Source organism: Schistocerca cancellata, chromosome 2, assembly GCF_023864275.1.
Source record: "Schistocerca cancellata isolate TAMUIC-IGC-003103 chromosome 2, iqSchCanc2.1, whole genome shotgun sequence".
NCBI lineage: Eukaryota > Metazoa > Arthropoda > Insecta > Orthoptera > Acrididae > Schistocerca > Schistocerca cancellata.
This window is the reverse complement of record NC_064627.1, coordinates 931,450,579-931,472,707: the sequence shown is the minus strand read 5'-3', so window position 1 is coordinate 931,472,707 and position 22,129 is coordinate 931,450,579. Positions and strand designations below refer to the sequence as shown.

At 38.7% G+C, this 22,129-nt stretch overlaps 1 protein-coding gene across 1 annotated transcript in view; it reads left to right on the top strand.

Annotated features, from left to right (window-relative positions):
- The first annotated feature begins 13,120 nt into the window (after window positions 1–13,120).
- The window catches only part of LOC126162894 (UV radiation resistance-associated gene protein), a 93,986-nt gene continuing 84,977 nt past the window's right edge, over window positions 13,121–22,129 (top strand). Inside the window, exons 1-2 of the mRNA XM_049919700.1 lie at window positions 13,121–13,481; window positions 17,261–17,381. Coding sequence (XP_049775657.1) covers window positions 17,301–17,381 — 81 coding nt within the window. The 5' untranslated portion in view covers window positions 13,121–13,481; window positions 17,261–17,300. The remainder of the gene's footprint in view (window positions 13,482–17,260; window positions 17,382–22,129) is intronic.

Sequence of the window (22,129 nt, the reverse complement as noted above, 5' to 3'; positions counted from 1 at the left end):
ACTGTCGATATCAATTTACATATCTTAACATGTTCCCTTAAATTAGCATCGACACACAGTATGAAGTCTAAATGTACAATCACTCCTTCACTTATTTCACAAGGCCACAGTTTCTTACATACGTTTCACGTCTGGTGTTGCTAAGTGGTTTTGTGAAAGCATTGCCTAACATTTCTTCAGAAGGCAGCTGTTCAACATTAATAACACGTAACTCAACATGCCTACTTAGAAAATGGTACTTTATATGCTTTGATCTTGAACTTGTCACTAGATTTTTGGGTCTCTGAATGGCACCTTTATTACCACAATATACTGTAAATGAGGTTATGACTCTGCTTGGATCTACCTCAAACAAAAAGTTGTCTTAACCACAGTAACTCTTTAACAGTTGATACCATATAATCAGCTTCACAAGGAGAAAGTACAATAGTTTTTTTTATTTTCTAGTAGACCATGAAATTAAAGGGTTTTGTAATTTTATACATGAGCCAGTTACAGGGTGTCTGTCATTGATTTTACTTCCCCAATCTGCATCTCTGAAGGTCATTATTTCTCTGTTTCCATCTTTAGAAAATTCTGGCTTGTAGTCCATGCTTCTCTTCAAATATCTAAACAATATTTTACTGACAACTAATGAATCTTTTTAAATTGATGATTGTATCTGCTATGGACATTTACAGCGAAACACATATCAGGTCTGGAGATTTGATCTAGATATAGAAGACATCTTATTGCTTCTTGATATGGTACCTTGATATCACCGGATTCTACAACTTCAAAGTCCAAACCAAGTTCAAGTGGTGTTGACACTGTTAGCTTCACTCATTCCAAATTTCTCCAGACCTGTTTTTGCTTAGGATTTCAATTTTTTCCTTTATAACAAAGCCATGTAATTTCAATGCCTCAGTATTGGCATATCTGCCCTAAATCTTTTATCAAAATATGTCTTCAAAGAACTTTTAAATTGATCAAAACACTTCTATCATTTGATAATAATAGCACATCATCGACATACAAAGCTATGATGATAGTTTGGTGCTGCCTCTGTGAAAATAGTTACATGGATCAGTGTTTGAGCTATTCAATTTCAGTTTTCTAAAAACCTCATCAGCTTTTTGATCCCAATTCCTACCAGTCCATTTGAATCCATAAACAGCTTTCTTCAGACTCCATACTTTTCCAGGAGTTGCAAAATTTTCTGGTGGAATTACATAAATTTCTTCATTTAAGTCTCCATACAAATAAGCATTACTGATGTCAACATAGTCGATCTCCAGGTTCTCTCAAGCTGCCATAGACAATAGATATCTAATGAATGCATGCTGGACTACTTGTAAGAAGGTTTCCTGACATTCAACACATTGAACTTGAGCACATCCTTTTACCACTAGGCGTGCCTTAAATGTTATTGGTGTACTACTAGTCCCCAGCTTTATTTAAATACCTATCTAGTCTTGAGTAGTTTATGTCCCCTGGCTATCTCTACTTCTTCAAATGTATTATTATGAACTAGAGATGAGAATTCTTTCTTCATTGTTTTTTCCATTCTTCATTATTTGTCCCTTCCAAGGCATCTTCGACATCAATGTCCTCATTTGGAAGTCCTTCTTTCAAGTAGTAAGTAACATGATCAGCCTGTGTCTTGGGTTTTGGTTCTCTGTTTGACCCTCAAGATGTAACATCTTGAACTATGTTTTGATTCTCATGATCCTCGTCTTGAACTTCGGGTTCTATTGAATCACCCCTAAAAGGTTTCATTATCACTGTCTTCTGATTTAACATTTTCTTCAGTTTGTCAAGTACTGATGTCCTGTGTTTTTTGTTCTAATGCTAAAGCATTTGTGCTCTTAGGTTCCTCTGCCTTTGAAGTTGAAAAGCTCCCATCCTCCAGGGAATTTTACATTCCTCCCGACAATTATATGGCCAGTCTCCCTATTGATGAATTGATAGCTTTGGTTGCCTGACAGTAACCAATGAATGTCAACTTCTGTGACTTATTATCCCACTTCTTGCGATGGGGTTTTGGAATGTGAACCATTGCACTGTAGCCAGAAATTCTCAGATGTAATAAACAATGCTTTCGTGTATGCCAAAGTTCATATGGCCTCTTATCTCCGAGTGTGATGGCCGGTGAATGGTTTGATAGGTATGCACCTGTAGACACAGCTTCAGCCCAATACTCCTTCGGTAGGTTAGCATCGAACATCATGGTACGAGCCTTTTCAACCAATATTCTATTAGCTCTCTCGGCAACACCATTTTGCTGTGCACTGTAACGTACTTTAAGCTGGTGGATGATACGTTCAGAAGTCAGAAGTCTTTATACTTCATCGTTGACATACTCCTTTCCATTGTCAGACCGCAACTTCTTGATATTTATGCCTGTATGCTTTTCCCCATGGTTCTTGAATTTTTAAATATCTGTGTTACTTCATATTTTTTCTTCAAGAAACAAACAAACTTGAATCTTGGAAAATCAGCAATAAATGTGAGAAAACAATGATTTCCACCAATGTACGCTGTCTCCATTTGCGCACACAAATCAGAATGTACTAAGACTGAGGTATGTTTAGAATACCTTTTGCTATGTTTGAATGGAAGACATGACTGTTTTTCCGTTACGCACAACTCACAGGAATCCTTAACCACAATATCTTCATTTAGTCCCATCGAAACCTTTGACAACTTTTGCGATTCATATGTCCTACCTGCGATGCCATACGAATCCACTATTTTTTGTATAGTACCACTGTTTAATTTCACTTGTATTCAAACAATAGATGCCATTCTTAGGCAATACTTTGGCAATTAGTTCACCTTTTACATCGCAGATGAATCCATCTTTTTGAGAAAAGTCACTTCATAAACATTGCTTGCAATTTTATTAACTGAGAGCAAATTTACAGCTCAGTTTGGGATATGAATGACGTCAGATGCTTCTACTTCTCTTGTTTTATCACCAGTATAGCAGGTCAGATCTACACTTCCAGTAGTCTCTGCTACTAAGCTATCACCCTTCCTGCTGGTCACTAAACTATTACATGGCTTGACATTATGGAGCTTCTTTCCATTATTAGTAATATGAGACAAGGCACAGGAATCTAAATACCACATATCCTTTCTGTGAGATTGTTTAACATCAGCAGCAAGAAAAGCTTTCTTTTGTTGTGTCTGTTTCCTAAATACATACCCATCATGGTTATTTTTTGACGAGCTTCCTTCTTTTTCATTCTTGCTACAACAATATTTAGCAATATGATTCGGTTTATTGCACCTGTAGCACTTAATAATACGTTTTGTAGGAATCTTCTTATTTGTATATAGACAGATTCTTCATTTCCATTTGCATCTTCAGGTTTGACGTCTTGCAACAGTTTCACATTAATAGAATTTCCCATGATATGTGTGCCACTGTTTTCAAGTGCCATGATCGCACACTGATAGTGATCAGGTAATCCAGGCAGGAGCAAAGTTCTTACCCACTCTTCACTCACCAAAAACTTCGTTTCATTTAACTTTAACATAGTCGTCTACCGTCTTGCATTTATCTAATTTGGTTGTGATTAATGATCTGAGCAAGCCCACTCTATGTGTGAGTCCTAAGTCTACAAATGCTTTTTCCAAGGCCATCCAGACTTCTGCTGCCGTATTTGTGTCCCTTATAAGGGAGTAATTCATCTTGTCCACGAAAAGTATAATCTGGGCATGTGCTGTTTTGTTTCTCATCTTCCAAGAATCGTCCTGTTTCGTCGGATCTGAAGGAGGATTTTCGATAACATCCCACAGTTCGTCATGGACCAAATACACCTACATGGTATAACTGCCCCCGTCGTGTTGTGCCGACACCACTGTAGCTTGAATGGATTTTTAAGTTTGTTTTATATGTCCGACTTCTAATTTCGCCACACAAGTCTCCAGGGTTGAGCAGTTATTGCACGATGGCGACATGCAATACAGTTTGTTAAAGCGGACTTCGCCGCTATTAATTATGTTTTTAGATTTAATTTTATTACTCGTACTGAGACTCAATGTTCCTTTGTTTAACAGCGCGTCGTGAAAGTAAGTATGAAATGATAATGTCTTTGCAATACATAATGCTGACTATTGAGTTAAAGTTCGTACCTATTTTGCGATTTTTAGAGAAGAGAAACCTTAAGCGCTTCTGCTTCTATAGTTTCAATATGAAATGTTCACTAATTTCAATTTACTTCGTATCTCAGTTCAGTATTTAACACAAATTATATATCAATGTCATTTCAGAGATATTACGTCGGTTCCACACTAACGGAATAACACGTAATTGTCATTTAACATCACTTTTATTAATAATTCTTTTCCTTATGACGTAAATGTTAATGAATGATCACTATCTAGAAGGAAAGAGGGATTGTTCCTAATCATGAGATAATAGCTTTTAATGAGCCCGCAATCGTTAATTAAATAAAAAGTCACGTTCAAGGATGTTTTACGAACAACTTTCGTTACGTCCGTTTTCACGTATCTATCAAAACTAATCCTGTCGCCCACAATTCAAACTAACACTGACGTTAACCCCTTTGTCAGAACATCGAATCGTAACTATTATGTGGAAGTTTATTCTAGTCCCTGAATTAATTCCTTTCAGATACGCGAACAACCGAACAGCAGAACGGAACACAAACTACTTGTTTTAACAACCGAACAACGCAATGACGTTACATTACGAAAATGTCCGCCCAATGACAATATCTTTGACTTTATCTTTTCTACTTTGCTTGATTAAATTATTCCTAATTACAATTTATTCAGCTATTTAACTAAAACATCTAACAAAAAATAAAATAAATTTATCCCAATGTAAAAGGTCCGTTATAATGGCCAATTTCCACAACAAGTAATTTACACACCCAATCAACTTTTCAAGTGCTAGAAGTCCAGTTGAGGCTGTACCACTCATTTTTCACATTGAAAGAGAGGGAAAATATTGGCAATATGCACACAAGAATGACCAGTCGGCAAAATATGAATGATCGGCACAGGCCAAACTGGCTCTGGATTTCCGAGCATGACTTCGACTTTAACATTTATAAAACCTTACTTTCACACCTGTGCTTCGGCCCATAACCTTTTGTTGGGCATTTTTTAATATAAACGTGAAAGCTTTTTGAAACAAAGTTTTATTACTTAATCAGTATGTGCATAACAACAACTACACATCTCAGGATATATAATAATGACCGAGTAACTATAACACAGGAGTAAATAAAACTATCGATATCAATGTACGTATCTTAATAATTCGGAATAAGGAAATAAATTGAATGATCTCCTTTTTATAATACATACTCAGAGTTCAGAGATATTGTTTATATAAATAAATTGAAGTAGCGAAATACACTATTAACATTGCTGGAATACACAAAAGGCAAAGGGATAATTTTCATTCAAAGAACCTGGGCATCTATATGAAATATTCATGCTACTTAATATTACATTACGAAAAATAATAAATTTACTACAAGGTGACATTGGTTTTAACAAGGTATACAGTAAATAGCCCCCCCATGAACCATGGACCTTGCCGTTGGTGGGGAGGCTTGCGTGCCTCAGCGATACAGATAGCCGCACCGTAGGTACAACCACAACGGATGGGTATCTGTTGAGAGGCCAGACAAACATGTGGTTCCTGAAGAGGGGCAGCAGCCATTTCAGTAGTTGCAAGGGCAACAGTCTGGATGATTGACTGATCTGGCCTTGTAACAATAACCAAAATGGCCTTGCTGTGCTGGTACTGTGAACGGCTGAAAGCAAGGGGAAACTACGGCCGTAATTTTTCCCGAGGGCATGCAGCTTTACTGTATGATTAAATGATGATGGCGTCCTCTTGGGTAAAATATTCCGGAGGTAAAATAGTCCCCCATTCGGATCTCCATGTGGGGACTACTCAAGAGGATGTCATTATCAGGAGAAAGAAAACTGGCGTTCTACGGATTGGAGCGTGGAATGTCAGATCCCTTAATCGGGCAGGTAGGTTAGAAAATTTAAAAAGGGAAATGGACAGGTTAAAGTTAGATATAGTGGGAATTAGTGAAGTTCGGTGGCAGGAGGAACAAGACTTCTGATCAGGTGACTACAGGGTTATAAACACAAAGTCAAATAGGGGTAATGCAGGAGTAGGTTTAATAATGAATAAAAAAATAGGAGTGCGGGTAAGCTACTACAAACAGCATAGTGAACGCATTATTGTTGCTAAGATAGACACGAAGCCCATGCCCACTACAGTAGTACAAGTTTATATGCCAACTAGCTCTGCAGATGACGAAGAAGTTGAAGAAATGTATGATGACATAAAAGAAATTATTCAGATAGTGAAGGGAGACGAAAATTTAATAGTCATGGGTGACTGGAATTCGAGTGTAGCAAAAGGGAGAGAAGGAAACGTAGTAGGTGAATATGGATTGGGGCTAAGAAACGAAAAAGGAAGCCGCCTGATAGAATTTTGCACAGAGCACAACTTAATCATAGCTAACACTCGGTTTAAGAATCATGATAGAAGGTTGTATACATGGAAGAACCCTGGAGATACAAAAAGGTATCAGATAGATTATATAATGGTAAGACAGAGAGTTAGGAACCAGGTTTTAAATTGTAAGACATTTCCAGGGGCAGATGTGGACTCTGACCACAATCTATTGGTTATGACTTGTAGATTAAAACTGAAGAAACTGCAAAAAGGTGGAAATTTAAGGAGATGGGACCTGGATAAACTGAAAGAACCAGAGGTTGTACAGAGTTTCAGGGAGAGCATAAGGGAACAATTGACAGGAATGGGGGAAAGAAATACAGTAGAAGAAGAATGGGTAGCTTTGAGGGATGAAGTAGTGAAGGCAGCAGAGGATCAAGTAGGTAAAAAGACGAGGGCTAGTAGCAATCCTTGGGTAACAGAAGAAATATTGAATTTAATTGATGAAAGGAGAAAATATAAAAATGCAGTAAATGAAGCAGGCAAAAAGGAATACAAACGTCTCAAAAATGAGATCGACAGGAAGTGCAAAATGGCTAAGCAGGGATGGCTAGAGGACAAATGTAAGGATGTAGAGGCTTATCTCACTAGGGGTAAGATAGATACTGCCTACAGGAAAATTAAAGAGACCTTTGGAGATAAGAGAACTACTTGTATGAACATCAAGAGCTCAGATGGAAACCCAGTTCTAAGCAAAGAAGGGAAAGCAGAAAGGTGGAAGGAGTATATAGAGGGTCTATACAAGGGCGATGTACTTGAGGACAATATTATGGAAATGGAAGAGGATATAGATGAAGATGAAATGGGAGATACGATACTGTGTGTAGAGTTTGACAGAGCACTAAAAGACCTGAGTCGAAACAAGGCCCCCGGAGTAGACAACATTCCATTGGAACTACTGACGGCCTTGGGAGAGCCAGTCCTGACAAAACTCTACCATCTGGTGAGCAAGATGTATGAAACTGGCGAAATACCCTCAGACTTCAAGAAGAATTTAATAATTCCAATCCCAAAGAAAGCAGGTGTTGACAGATGTGAAAATTACCGAACAGTCAGTTTAATAAGCCACAGCTGCAAAGTACTAACACGAATTCTTTACAGACGAATGGAAAAACTAGTAGAAGCCGACCTCGGGGAAGATCAGTTTGGATTCCGTAGAAATACTGGAACACGTGAGGCAATACTGACCTTACGACTTATCTTAGAAGAAAGATTAAGGAAAGGCAAACCTACGCTTCTAGCATTTGTAGACTTAGAGAAAGCTTTTGACAATGTTCACTGGAATACTCTCTTTCAAATTCTAAAGGTGGCAGGGGTAAAATACAGGGAGCGAAAGGCTATTTACAATTTGTACAGAAACCAGATGGCAGTTATAAGAGTCGAGGGACATGAAAGGGAATCAGTGGTTGGAAAGGGAGTAAGACAGGGTTGTAGCCTCTCCCCGATGTTATTCAATCTCTATATTAAGCAAGCAGTAAAGGAAACAAAAGAAAAATTTGGAGTAGGTATTAAAATCCATGGAGAAGAAATAAAAACTTTGAGGTTCGCCGATGACATTGTAATTCTGTCAGAGACAGCAAAGGACTTGGAAGAGCAGTTGAACGGAATGGATGGTGTCTTGAAGGGAGGATATAAGATGAACATCAACAAAAGCAAAACGAGGATAAGGAATGTAGTCGAATTAAGTCGGGTGATGTTGAGGGTATTAGATTAGGAAATGAGACACTTAAAGTAGTAAAGGAGTTTTGCTATTTGGGGAGCAAAATAACTGATGGTGGTCGAAGTAGAGAGGATATAAAATGTAGACTGGCAATGGCAAGGAAATCGTTTCTGAAGAAGAGAAATTTGTTAACATCGAGTATAGATTTAAGTGTCAGGAAGTCGTTTCTGAAAGTATTTGTATGGAGTGTAGCCATGTATGGAAGTGAAACATGGACGGTAAATAGTTTGGACAAGAAGAGAATAGAAGCTTTCGAAATGTGGTGCTACAGAAGAATGCTGAAGATTAGATGGGTAGATCACATAACTAATGAGGAAGTATTGAATAGGATTGGGGAGAAGAGAAGTTTGTGGCACAACTTGACCAGAAGAAGGGATCGGTTGGTAGGACATGTTCTGAGGCATCAAGGGATCACCAATTTAGTATTGGAGGGCAGCGTGGAGGGTAAAAATCATAGGGGGAGATCAAGAGATGAATACACTAAGCAGATTCAGAAGGATGTAGGTTGCAGTAGGTACTGGGAGATGAAGAAGCTTGCACAGGATAGAGTAGCATGGAGAGCTGCATCAAACCAGTCTCAGGACTGGAGACCACAACAACAACAAACAGTAAATAGAAGAGAAACTTCAAGTTCTTTGTATATTAATAACAGAGATTAATGACTTACAAAGTGGTAAACCAAACTCATTCAGTTACTCTGATATGAAGTAGATTCATCTTAGTAGTTTTCACACGAATTTTGAAGTGATAAAAACTGTTGTAGATTTTTCGATGAATTACTAATAACTGGTAGATGTTACAGTGATTTTTACCTGGATTACTCATTCATCGAGCAGACGTCATTCCTGAGAATTTAAAACCATTCATGTAGCAGTGGTGTGTTTGATTGTGTAGTGACAGGTCTATTGAGTATTAATAACTGTAACAAATTCTGTAAGTGCTATTCTAACAAATAGAATATCGAGAAACAATAGATTAAGAATCCTCAGCTAATTCCACATCAGAAACTACAAATTATTGTACTATGTGCAGGAATCTGTGAAGTATAGCAGGTACCCTTGAGCTCATTATTTATTAAAATATTAATTTTTTCTGGTGCACTTGCTGCATCTTATTGCAGTGTCTTCTTGGAGTGTAATTACTGTTTGATAATACTGTTATTAACAGCAAAGTATGGTACAACATTAAAATATACAAATGGAAGTCGAACTAATAAATTTCACACAATAGACAATGCAAGATGGCACAGTACAGCTGACAGTGCGTCTGTTATTTTTCAGCAGGTGGGCTTGTTGTGGTGGGGACAGTGTCAGATGAGGTGAGTAGAGAGAGAGAGAGGGAGGCAGTTGGCAGCGAGAGGTTCTGGCAGTGGGTAGCTAACAGCTCAGAGGGTGGCAGCTTGTGTGCAGGTTATGAATTTGGGAGGAAGGGGTGGCAGGTATATGGGCTGACATGATTGTAGTGGCTGATGAGAAACGACACACACAGAAGACAATATGGGAATATGAATTGGGAGGGGGTAACAGAATTGAAGAAGGGGAAACTGGTGGGTGGAGGCAAAGTGCATAGAATTAAATAGAATGGTGTTTGAGCCACATGAGGTGCGTCAAGCTTCCCCCTCATTCTGGGTACCAACAAGTGAAATTTCAAGTCAACTGATTTGCTTTGAAAAATTGTTTTATGTAGATGAAGCAAAGCTACAGCCATCAGTGTAGTTAGCTTCTTAGTAAAATTTTACTTTTTGCATAAAAAAATGAATACTACTATTTTGAGATTCACATGTGTTCTCCACTATGCAATCTTTCTCATTCGATTTCGAGGAAACTATTACTTTTCTGCACCTTATAGCTATGTATTGCAGCTTAACGATGAGCTTTTGTACTTTTCATTATGGTCCATAGTTGTTGTGATACTTTGTGGTAAAGTAGAACATTGTGCTAATTTTGGAAAGATTTCAGTGAAAAATGTACTTGCTGGCCTGTTTACATTTGGTTCACTTTATGCCAACCGTTACTGCATACGAAATATTCCTAACATATCGAAATTATTTTTAACAGTGGAAGGAGAGTCCTATCTCTTTCCATACTCGAGAAAATATGGGAGATGCACTGCATATTTTCCGTGATGACTTTGGCAGCTGCATGCCATTCGCTTGGCTATTGCTGCCTGCTATGTCAAGTGCAGAGCTGCTTTGTCTTCCTTGTCTTCATATACTGCCGGTACAAACCGAAGCTGGAAATGAAAGAAAAACCCAACTCATGAAGCTGACTGTATGTTTTTTCAGTCTATGCTACCAGGTTTTCGTAAACTATGTTGCCTATATTACCGGTATTATTTTGCTCAGAATGTATATTATTTTACATTTTGGGTCATTAATGTCTGAATTGTGCACCTTACAATTGCCATTTTAGCTGAGCTCGCTGCAACTGTTGACATGCTCCATTACTGGTTGTTTCAAATGATGCAAGAGCAGTATAACCATAACATGGTTCCAGAACTGTACTTGATATATGCACAGCAAGTAAAACAAACGTACATTCTGTTAAAACGTGTCTACAGAAAAACATCTGAAATAGACGACAGGAAAATAAAGCTTTTTTGCGTTCAAATAATGCGATTGTGTGTATAGGAGATAACGATACTTTCGCTTTTAATATGTTCTTCTACAGGAAAGCATAGGAATGAAAAAAGAACGTTTGTTACTTTTTGATAACTGAAGGACATTGAAGTACATTTACTATTGATACATTCTTCATGAGAGAAGTGTATGAATTTTTAAAAAAACTATTGTTTTACGATCTAATAACTGGCACTGGGCTTCTGATCACAGTTGTTGGTTTCTTTGCACCTTTCTCGTTTTCTCTGATTGTTCTAAGAAAGTGTGCACACCTCGTTACAATTCCCTCTCTCTCAAACAGAAAAGACCTATTTTTACATTTTTAACATGAAGCTTACCTTTCTGTTTTTCTTCTCGAAAGAACTGAATTAGTTATTTATCAACACTTTTCCATCCAAGCATACTCTTCGATAATGTATATTTGCACAATGATTATCCATTTCAGCAGACGCTAAGAATACACAGAAGTAGTAGCACACTATGACTACAATGTGACAGTTAATTGTCAAGCCATGAGTGTCAATCATGTACTGTTGAGTATTGTCTGATGCCTTTTGACCTATCTGTATGTTAATTGAGTTTAGTTCCGCTTTCTGATGTCGGATACTCTACAATAATAGGTTATCATTAACTTGAAAACTACCAGCAGCGAGATTGGAGCTGTAGTAAGAGCAGTAGACACCCAAGAGGTGGGGAGCATGGGCATACGCCATCTGGTGCTTCGCCATGGAAAAGGTTCCTCTATTTACTTCTATGCTTTGTGGGTGGAGGGTGCAGATACAGTGGGTTGCCTGAGATTGAGGCCAGGGCACTTACAGGAGCCTAGCCACCTTAGACGATGTATCTGCAGTGACAAGAACCCTCATTGCTTAGCATACTGAAGGTCTTGCAGAGCCCTTCACAAGCACTCATCCCAGTCCTACCACCACCCAAAAAAACCAGCTACAAAGTGGCACCCAGTCGTCACCTAATGTCACCCTGGACTAGAACAACTGAATCGTATCCTTCGCCAGGGCTTTAATTATCTCTCATTCTGCTCTCAAATGACCTACAGAACTCCTAGCCCATCCCCATTCCCCACCAGTTGCAACAGGGATCATAACCCTGTGAAAACCAAGTTGCAAGACCTCCCCAATCCACCCACCTAGCACTTCCTACTCCAATCCTGTCACATGCTTACCCTACCTCATGAGGTCAGGCTGCCTGTGAAAGTAGCCAAGTCATATAGCAGTTCTGTTAAATCATTGCGCAGTTTTTTTTTATATTGGTATGATTACCAACCAGCTGTCCACCAAGATGAATGGCTACTAGAAACTGTTGTCAAGAGTAAAATTGTTCACCTGATTGCACAACGTGCAGCTGAGCACAACACACTCAGTTTCAGTGGTTGCTTCAAAGGCTGAGCCATCTGGATCCTTCCCAGCACCACTAGCTCCTCTGAACTGCACTGATGGGAGTCATCCTTGCAACAAATCTTCCACTCCTGTAATTGTCGTGGTCACAATCTCAGGTAACCTACTGTCATCGCAGGCTCCACCCATCAGTTTCCCCTTCCTGTTTCCTGTCAACCCCTCCCAATTCATGTCCCCATATCTACTTCAGCAAGTGCTGCTTCCCATTGGCTGCTACGATTGTGCCAGCCTATATACCTGCCACCCCTTCCTCCTGCATTCATAACTGGCAAACCGGCCGCCTCCCTCCGAGCTGCTAGCCACCCCCTCCAATCCCTATCCCTGCCTCTCGCTTCCATTTCCCTCTACCTGCCCCGCCCGACACTACCCCCACGGCTCCCAGTCCACCTGCCGAAAAATAACTTTGGTGGTGTCGGTCTAACTGGCAATATGCAGGGGCAAAGGCGTGTGTATGTGTGTATTCAATTTTCTCCAGCTCGTCAAAGTATAACTCTGAAAGCTACCAAGTTTTGTTTCTTTTGTGTGTGCCTGGTGACAACTCAGTGCTTCTGCTTTTTGGTGAGTGGTGTCCTTTATTCCTGAAGTATTTACATATCATCGTTTCAAATCTTTCTAAAAATTTCTTAGTGACCGTCGGCAGACAACGTCTTTGTAGAACATTTCTGCTAGGTAGAAGCATCATTTGTTGGTATTTCTTTAAGTATAACACTTTAGTAATGTATAAACTACCTGACATATTTTCCTAATGATTTCACTCCTTATGATATTACGATGCAAGAAAGAACGGATCAAATAACTGGAAAATATACTAATTATACGTAAAAATTGTTATCGTTGAAACTTATGAATGATTACGTTTATCTTTGGTAGTTGGTTGGTAGTTGTGTAACATCTGTGAATGTTGTGTTTTTAAGTTTTCTGCTAACCTGTAGTTGTCAAAACAAGAAAATGTGTGATTGCCATATGTGAATGGTGATTTTTTCCATTGCGAGAGTTTTATGACGTATCAACAACTTGAAATAGTAACTGATTTGAAGACTTATGGCCTTATATATATTAACGCTCCTCCTCACGTGACAAACACTTGCTGGGCTAGCGATTGGGTGGCTGATATGTCTGCATTTGTGACAGCCAAGTAGTTTGATGTGTGAAGATCTCGATGGCGCTGCAGTGTACAGAGATACATAACTACCCTGTGATGACAACTGAAATTCGTATATTTACTATTTGGTAAGAACAATATTATGTAGTTTCCTGCTACTTAGTATTTAGTGTTTTCATTTTCTCACATATCAGTCAGTACCGACACTGACAATACGTGAATTGTGGTAAAAGGTGATCGAAGGGCAACTAACGCTACCACTATATTTATTTTTTGATCTGCTGAAAATACTTTGTTCGCTGTTTACTGCACCCAATTTGAATACCGCAGTGGTTGCATGAGATACGGGAATATCAGAAAGTAACTATAGTGAAAGTAAACGCTCATGATGATATAGTCGTTGCCCAGCATTGAAAAGGAAGGACTCCATAATTTGTACTGCCCGTCGGGCTTTATTCTATAAAATATCAGCCATTTGAGGGGGACGGTGCTGGGGGGGGGGGGGGGGGGGAAGGAAATCATTATTACGATATTTTGTGCTGTACGTCCAAACTACTAATTCTCTAATTCCAACTTTCGTAATTGTTGCCCAGAACAGCTGAAATTTGACTAACGACTGCTTACTGTATTTGCATGAAAAAAGTACCATTTTCATATTTATTTACCCACCCTTGGTAGTTTATCTCATCTGTTTTTTTTGTGGCTAATTCTGTAAGTGGACAAGGATGTAGTAGACAACAAAGTAGACATTGGCTATTGCAGTTTAGATTTCTGAAAATGCAGTTTAGTTTATGAGGTAACAGGAAGTTATAATAGTCAAAAAGTTTTTGTCTCCTTCATGTCACAATCAGTTAGCCTCATAACACCAACCACTGATTAAATTGATATATTTGCAACCAATAGGTACCCAAAATAAAGCTGCCATAAATCCAGATGCTGACCTTAACCATAAAGGGACTTTAATGAATGAATGTAACTGTAACTCAGTTTGAGATAGTATACTGTTCATGCCACCCAGCTGTTTATAGGATGATCTAAACAAATAAATAACAAGATATGGTTTGGCAGAAAGTAATTTCCTACTTTGTGGATTTATTAGTGATGCTTGTGTGTATTTTGATTCATGAACTATTAACAACAATGCAATGTTTCTGAGAAGCTACATCCACACTCGGCAAACCACTGTAAATTTAGTGCAGAATGGACTTCTCATTGTATTGGATTTTCTTCATGTTCCACATACATAAGGAGCATGGGGAGAATGACTGCTTAACTACTTCTGTTTGCACTGTAATTAGTCTAATTTTGTCTTTGCCATGTGTGTGGGGGACACTGCATAGGAAGCTGTTGTATATTCCTAAATTTCTTACTTTAATATGAGTTCTTGAAACTTTTCAAGCAGATTTTACCAGGACAGTGGGGCTCTATCTTCAAGCAACTGCCAGTTCAGGCTTTTCAGCATTTCTTTGACTTAAAAAACTTGTGACCATTAATGTTGCCCATCAATATATACAGACAGAACCCTCTTTAGCTCTATTTGGTATGGCTCCTGCAATTTGGCCAATATCCTAGGACGGATTGCACAAGTGTTCGAGGAACCTCCTGTGTAGATTGACTGTGTTTTCCCAGTATTCTGCAAATTAACTAATGTCTGCCACTGACTTTACCTATTACAGTGTCTCTGGGATTATTCCAGTTTGCATCCCCATAAATTGTTACATCCCGATATTTGCCTGAATCAGCTGATTCCAGTTATGACTCATTGATACTGCATTCATCAGGTACTCTGTTTTTATGAAGTGCACAGTTTTACATGTATGAATGTTTAAAGCAAGCATCCAGTCTTTGCACCTCAGCTTCAGTTGGTGACTCTCCATCCAAGACAATATGTTGCAGACCCAGAACCACCAGTCCAGTCACAAATTTTGATACACTAAATGATTGCATTTTGTTAATAAAAGTTGATGCCATCAGATACTTTTCAGGAGTCAAGAAATACAGTAGGAACTGATTTGCTTCTTCCATGGTTTTCAGGATGTCATTTGAGGAAAGCGAGTGTGAGTTTGGCATGACTGATGTGTTTGGAAGCCATGCCATTTGTCACATAAGAGTTCATATTGTTAGAGGTACCTCACTGTATTTGGGCTCAGAATACTTTCTCAGATTCTACAGTGTTGTGATATTGAGCAGTTGTTTTGTGACTCACTTCTACCATTGTTGTAGATAGTTGTGTTCTGTGCTTTTTACCAACTTGTGGGCACAGTGTTTTTGTTTGATCTATGGTAGGCTATATTATGCGTAAGAGGGTATAAACTTTCAGCAGTAAATGAACCAAGTTTTGATTCTTCTCCATGTGTTTGCACACAAATGGTTTGTAATATGTGAATATTACCGTTTACTTCCACATTACTTCACTTCTTCTTATCTCAGTATTTCTCAGTTTAAGTACCCTAGGTACTGAAAGTCAAGATTCATTGGGTTTTGTGGTAGATGACTCTTATTTGATCCCACAGCTACTGTATTTGATATGAGACTGTCTCTTGAAAGCCACAGTTGTAGTAGAGCATTGGGAAACAGAAAAAAAGATACAAACCTGTAACAGCAAAGTGTCTACTTATATGATGACTGTCAACTGGTGATCAAAAGGCTCATTGCCATCTATCGGCCAAAGTTTACTTATGGTGATGGCTCCTCTCGCATTGTGTGCAAACGTTAGCTATTAGCTGATGTTTGCTCATATGCAACCTGGCGACAGTATACAATAGCTAATGAGAACTGCTGTATCTAATGATTTCTTTCGGCAAGTAGGAATTGATTACATTTGTTTTTGATATGTAGAATGCCAGAATAACTTTTACAGATCTGATTATTATGAATTTTAAGGTTGCTGGCTGATTTTTCTTATTTGTTTGGTTGTTGGTAAAACCAAGATGTGCTGACAGACTGACTACTAGCAAAACCTGAGCTTAGTTAGGTTGGAATGTGACAGTTTGGTTGTGAGTTGGGAAAGCCAATGAATGTGTGTGTGTGTCGGGGGGGGGGGGGGGGGGCACGATTATGCTGATAGACTGATCTGTAGCATAGCCTGAAGTCTAAGTTAGGTTGGAATGTGATAAACTGCTTGTGAATTGGTGAAAGCAGTCTCACCCCAAAAATAAGACTACTGTAGTAGACCAATGTGTAATGTAGCATTAAACTTAATTTTGTCATTGGAATAACAGACTTGTATGTATTATTACCAATTTTGCCAAAAATATCAATCATTCGGCTAAATTCTAGCCTTACATAGCAAAATACCAGCTAACTTTATTTACAAACCATAGGAAATTATGAATGAGGATCTCATTGACTACCTACATCTCACCCAAGATTCAGTGTGCCGACTTCTCAGAATTCTTCACATGAACTGTCACCCACAGCAGCACACAACGGAAAAGCAGAAGACAAAGTAACTGCATGTTCACCCACCTATTTCAGCTAACGATACTATTAAAATTGTTTTAGCACTTCTGATGTGTTTAGTTTTTGTCAAAGCTTTATGTGAGTTTTAAAAGTTCCGAAATTTGTTGTAGTTGTAATTCCCTATTAAACTCTAGATAGTATATAACTAGATGAATGAGCCATTTGGAGAAGAGGAGGCAAAATCTTCATGTAAGACCATGCATATGTTAACGGTTCAGTGTTATATACCAACATTTGGACTGACATCTTTTTTAACTATCAAATTCTCTTCTTATTTATTCCTCCACTCATCTAGGAAAAAATAATAATCCAGTGCATATGTGTCTCCTTACCAAATAAAGACCTTCCTTCCTTTTGTGATAAAAAGTAAGTTTTTAATGTTTTACTTTTATATTTGTCATTTTACTTATTTTAATACAATGTAGGTCTATTCCAAATTTTATAGGTGTGATGCACAGTTGCACAGTTAAGGGATGGGCTGAAAGATGCAGAAGCAGAATGAGGCGATGGCACATCAGCGCTCAGCTCCGCGATGGAAAGAATGGATACCTCTTGTCACTCAGCAGGTGTGTCAGATTCAAGTTTAATGTGACAATTTCTTGAGAAATCAATATTCAGGATCATATGAACTTCTCATAATAAATCATATGTTGGGTATCTTGTGAACCAGAGTAACTGTACTAGTACTTGTTGGAAAGACACATTACATCTGCATAATCTGGAAGTAATGGCCACTGTTTATCTTCCCAATAACACATTGCTATGTAAAATATCAAGTAGATCATCCATCTGTTTGAATTCCTTCCACACCGTCATCTTACATTTAAATATGAATATATACTTGTGAGGGTGTATGGGGGCGAAGGGGGGGGGGGGGGGTGCCCTCGACTGGGAACCAACATGCTTGTTCCTAGAAAATGTAGGCTTTGGGTCTGTGAGGTACAGAACTATGTGAACACACAGTAACCTACCTTCACAAGTTTATTCCCTAATAACAGTTTACAGTGACACACACACACACACACACACACACACACACACACACACACACACACACACACACACACACACACTACATTGACCTGTTGTTGCTGTGTCTGTCACCCTAGCACCAGATAATTATGGACTTTTTGGGGTCTTGTGAGATGAGAAGACACTTACTCAACATCCAGGCCATGCTAGTTAACACAGCAGCCAGCAACTCACTGCGGAGGGACTGTGCAGCAGGTGTCCACTTGTACTGACACAAGTAGTTCATCAATATTCCAAGATAGTGGCAGCTTGCATGTGTGTATGCAGATTCCACTACGTGCAAGCCTTGAACCCTTACATTACCCCCCCCCCCCCCCCCTCCCTTCCCCAAGAAAAAGAGCTACAGAATGGTGCTCACAGCGACCACCTTAGCGTTGTAAATTTGCTTCATCAGTTACGGCATTGCAACATTTATTTCATTTGCAGACACAGTAACAGTTCTTACCGATGAGCAGGCTTTTAAAATAACAACTTGGTATGTGACTTATGCTGTATATGCAAGACAGATTAATAAATGGAATAAGAACACAAAACTGACAATTAAATATGAAACTGAGCAATGGAAAATCCAGGTTGGAATATCAACAGTTATGAAAAGGATAGATGGCTACTCACTATAAAGATGACACATAAGTTGGAGACAGGCACAACAAAAAGACAGTTACATACTAAGCTTTTGGCCTACGCCTTCTTCATAAAGGAAAGGAATACACTCACATAGCTGGAGGTCCGGCTAAAGCAGCTGGAGATAGCGGTCATGTGTGCATGAAATGTGTCTGCTTGTGTAAATGTGTTTTCCTTTCTTTTCTGAAGAAGGCTTTGGCTGTAAGCTTAGTGTGTAACAGTCTTTTCGTTGTGCCTGTCTACAACTTGTGATGACAGTTGCATTCCATAGTTCTTTATTTTCACTGTGCACAAGCCTCCCCCCCCCCTCCCCCGCCCTTCCCAATATTAAACAGTTAATATGGCCAGTTCACTATTGGTTAACTTTTGATAAGCCTCACTAATAGTTTGCAGGCAAACATCAGCATACTGCTACAATAGCTTACCATTTATGAGCAGTAAAAACCTAGCCACACAGTTCTTGCAGAATAATATGGTACATGCGACACTATTGAACAGCCTGTCATTATTTTAACACAGCCTATTTGTGTTACACTTATTTCACAGTTAAGTTGATGCATTGTTGTCGATCTAACCAGTACAGGTTTCTCGTCTGAAAATCGGCCATGGACTGACTGTCTCGAGACCAAAATCAGGCCTTTATATATCCTCACAATAGTAGGTACTGAAACTATACATTGTTCGATGTTTAATTTACAGAAATTACAATTAAACATAACTCATTCCATTAACTGAATATATAGAGAAATTCCTTCTTTTTTAATAATTTCTTCTACTACAAGGGTTAGGCTGAATTATTTGTCTAAATGATGAAATTAAAAGATAGTGCTATACAAACAATACTTTTGACAAATGTGGTAATTATTTTGGAATTAATTAAGGGCTGGCTTTGCTAACATGTTTTGGAATAGAGCCAAATAAATACTTAAAGACTGCTAGTGGTTTGTCTTCCAAATATTTATAATCAGTATAGAATTTATATTTGTTTATAAGTCAACAATAGAATCTAAGTCATGGAACAGTTACTGATTTCACCCTGTAACAAAATATATTAACTAGGAATAATCAAAATAAATTAGGAAATTGATGACATACACAAAATTAAATCTGGTGGTATAGTCCTTAAGATTGAGGGCCAGCCTTTCTATTTTATGAAATGCAGATTATACTCATAAGTATTAATGGTAATTAGTCAAAAACTGAAAATAAAATGAATTTAAGGAGGCAGATGGCAAAACAAGAGAGGAAGTAAAAAGATCCCAGCTTGCTTCGTCACAAACTCAATGTGTCATCTTTATGATGAAAAGAACTCTATCCTTCTCATAGTTGTTGACAGTTAATCCATATTTAGCAGTACTGGAAGACATGGAAGACTTAATTTAGTTGCTGCTTGGAAGAAATTTAATAAGGATTAAATCATTATCCTTGGTTAAACTGAACAGGCAGCAATTTACATTTGTTAGTATGTGTCATTCATTATGAAACATCACATGATAGAGGTTTTTTTTTTACTATTTTTTTGAGTGTGAAAGATAGTTAAGCTGCACTAAAATTTTTACATGTAAATATGGCATTGAGAGTTGAATTGAAAGAGTAAATTATACCTTCAGAACATTGTTTAAGAAATGGCAGCTAAAGATGCATTAAAATTCCAGTGCAGTCATCTCTCAGAGAATTAGTCATAAACAATTCTTTGTCACAACTGTACACTCTAAGAACACTGCTGCTTCTGGGCAAATTAACCAGTCCAACGAGGATCACAGAGGTACATATTCTCTTTTCTGCTCATCTCTAGGAATGTTGCAATCTCTTCTCACAAAGTAAGGAACCTCTTCAGAGGTTATCCACAGCTTAACTATTGAACTTTGGAGTGGTATTGAACATTGACATATTTGGCTTCAAAATCGTCCATCTTTCAATCCAGAGAACTTACGTGAAGTTTGCAAAGTATGAGAGAGGTACTGGAAGATTTGGAAAGTATGAGAAAGGTACTGGAAGCTTTGGAAAGTATGAGAAAGGTACTGGATGAACTGACGTTGTTAGTGCTGGTTGTGATTATTGTGGTCCAGCATACAGTTTGAATCTGTCAAAGTTTCAAATAAGGAATGAGAAATGTATCTTAGAGAGAATGTGCAGAAGTAGAGTGATCCTTATGATAGAGGCTTAATATCTTGGTGACATTGAGTTCATTTGAAACTGAGTGATAACTTAGGTACAGGAAATGTAGAACAAATCAGCCATAGCATGTTGAAATAGTCAACCTGACTTTCAGTTGAAGTGATGCAAGTCATCTATAGGAAATCAGTCAGAACATTATGACCACCAACCCACTGTTGATATAAACCTGTCCACGTTCAGACGGCATGGGGCTGGGCAGCCACCCCCATTTACAGATGTCAGATGTCATTGGCTGGGCAGACTGGTAAAACAGGACCATTGGCAAACTGTGGTGAACTAACATCAGACCTTATGTTAGGCAGAGAGCAAGTGTGTCTGAACACACAGTGGAGCAAACACTTCTAAAGATTGGCCTCCACAGCCAATGACCCATGTATGATGTAAACATCACAACATTGACAAATACAACTGAAATGGGCATATGGCCGTTGGCACTGGATGTTGGCGCATTGGCAGAGCATTGCATGGTCTGATGAATCCTGATAGCTTCTTTGTCATGCTGATGGGAATGCGCAAATCCGTCTTCTTCCAGGGTAAGAGCTCCTTGATACAAATACTGCTGGACAGAGACAAGCTGGCAGTGGCTCCATTATGCTATGGGGGACATTCATGTGGGCATCTGTGGGTCCAGTGGAGCTTGTGCAAGGCACCATGATGGCCAAGGAGTATCACACACTGATTGCAGAACACGTACATCCCTTCATGATGATCATGTTTCTCGATGGCAGTTGGATTTTTCAACAAGATAATGCGCTATGTCACAAGACCAGGAGTGTGATGGAGGGGTTCAAGGAACACAGCGGCGAGTTCCAATAGATTTCCTGGTCCCTCAACTCACCAGATCTGAAACTGGCTGAACACATCTATGATGTGATTGAACTTGGTGTCAGAGCTCATCGTCCCCCCACTGGAATTTACAGGAATTAGGTGACTTGTGTACGCTGATGTGGAGCAAACTTCTCCCAGTGACCTAACAAGGCCTCGTTGCTTCTATGGCACTATGTGTTGCTGCTGTGTCCATGCCAAAGGTGGCTATACCTACCACCTATTAGGTAGGTGGTCATAATGTGGTCAATGTAAATCAAATGACTAGATGGAGTTAAGAAAATGCACCCATGGAATAAAAATCCAGTGCCTCAACCACATCACTCCCTTCCAAATTAACACTGTGCCATTCTCTGTTCTTGCCATCTCAACTCAGGTTCAGACAGTTATTAAAATAATCTTCGGAAAGTACTTTCATGTTTTTCCAACACCACAATTGGAAATAGACCTCCAACTTCCTATCAGCAGCTGAACAACTGGCACAGTAGTTAAGATACTGGAGCAGTGCCACCAACCATACCAGAATTTGTGTAAATGTACCTGGGGATGTATTGAAGAATATAATACAACCAATGTACTTTGAACATTTATGTTATTGGCCAGTATGGTGACTGTAATGTCATGCAAGCACATGTATTTTAACTAACAAAGTATA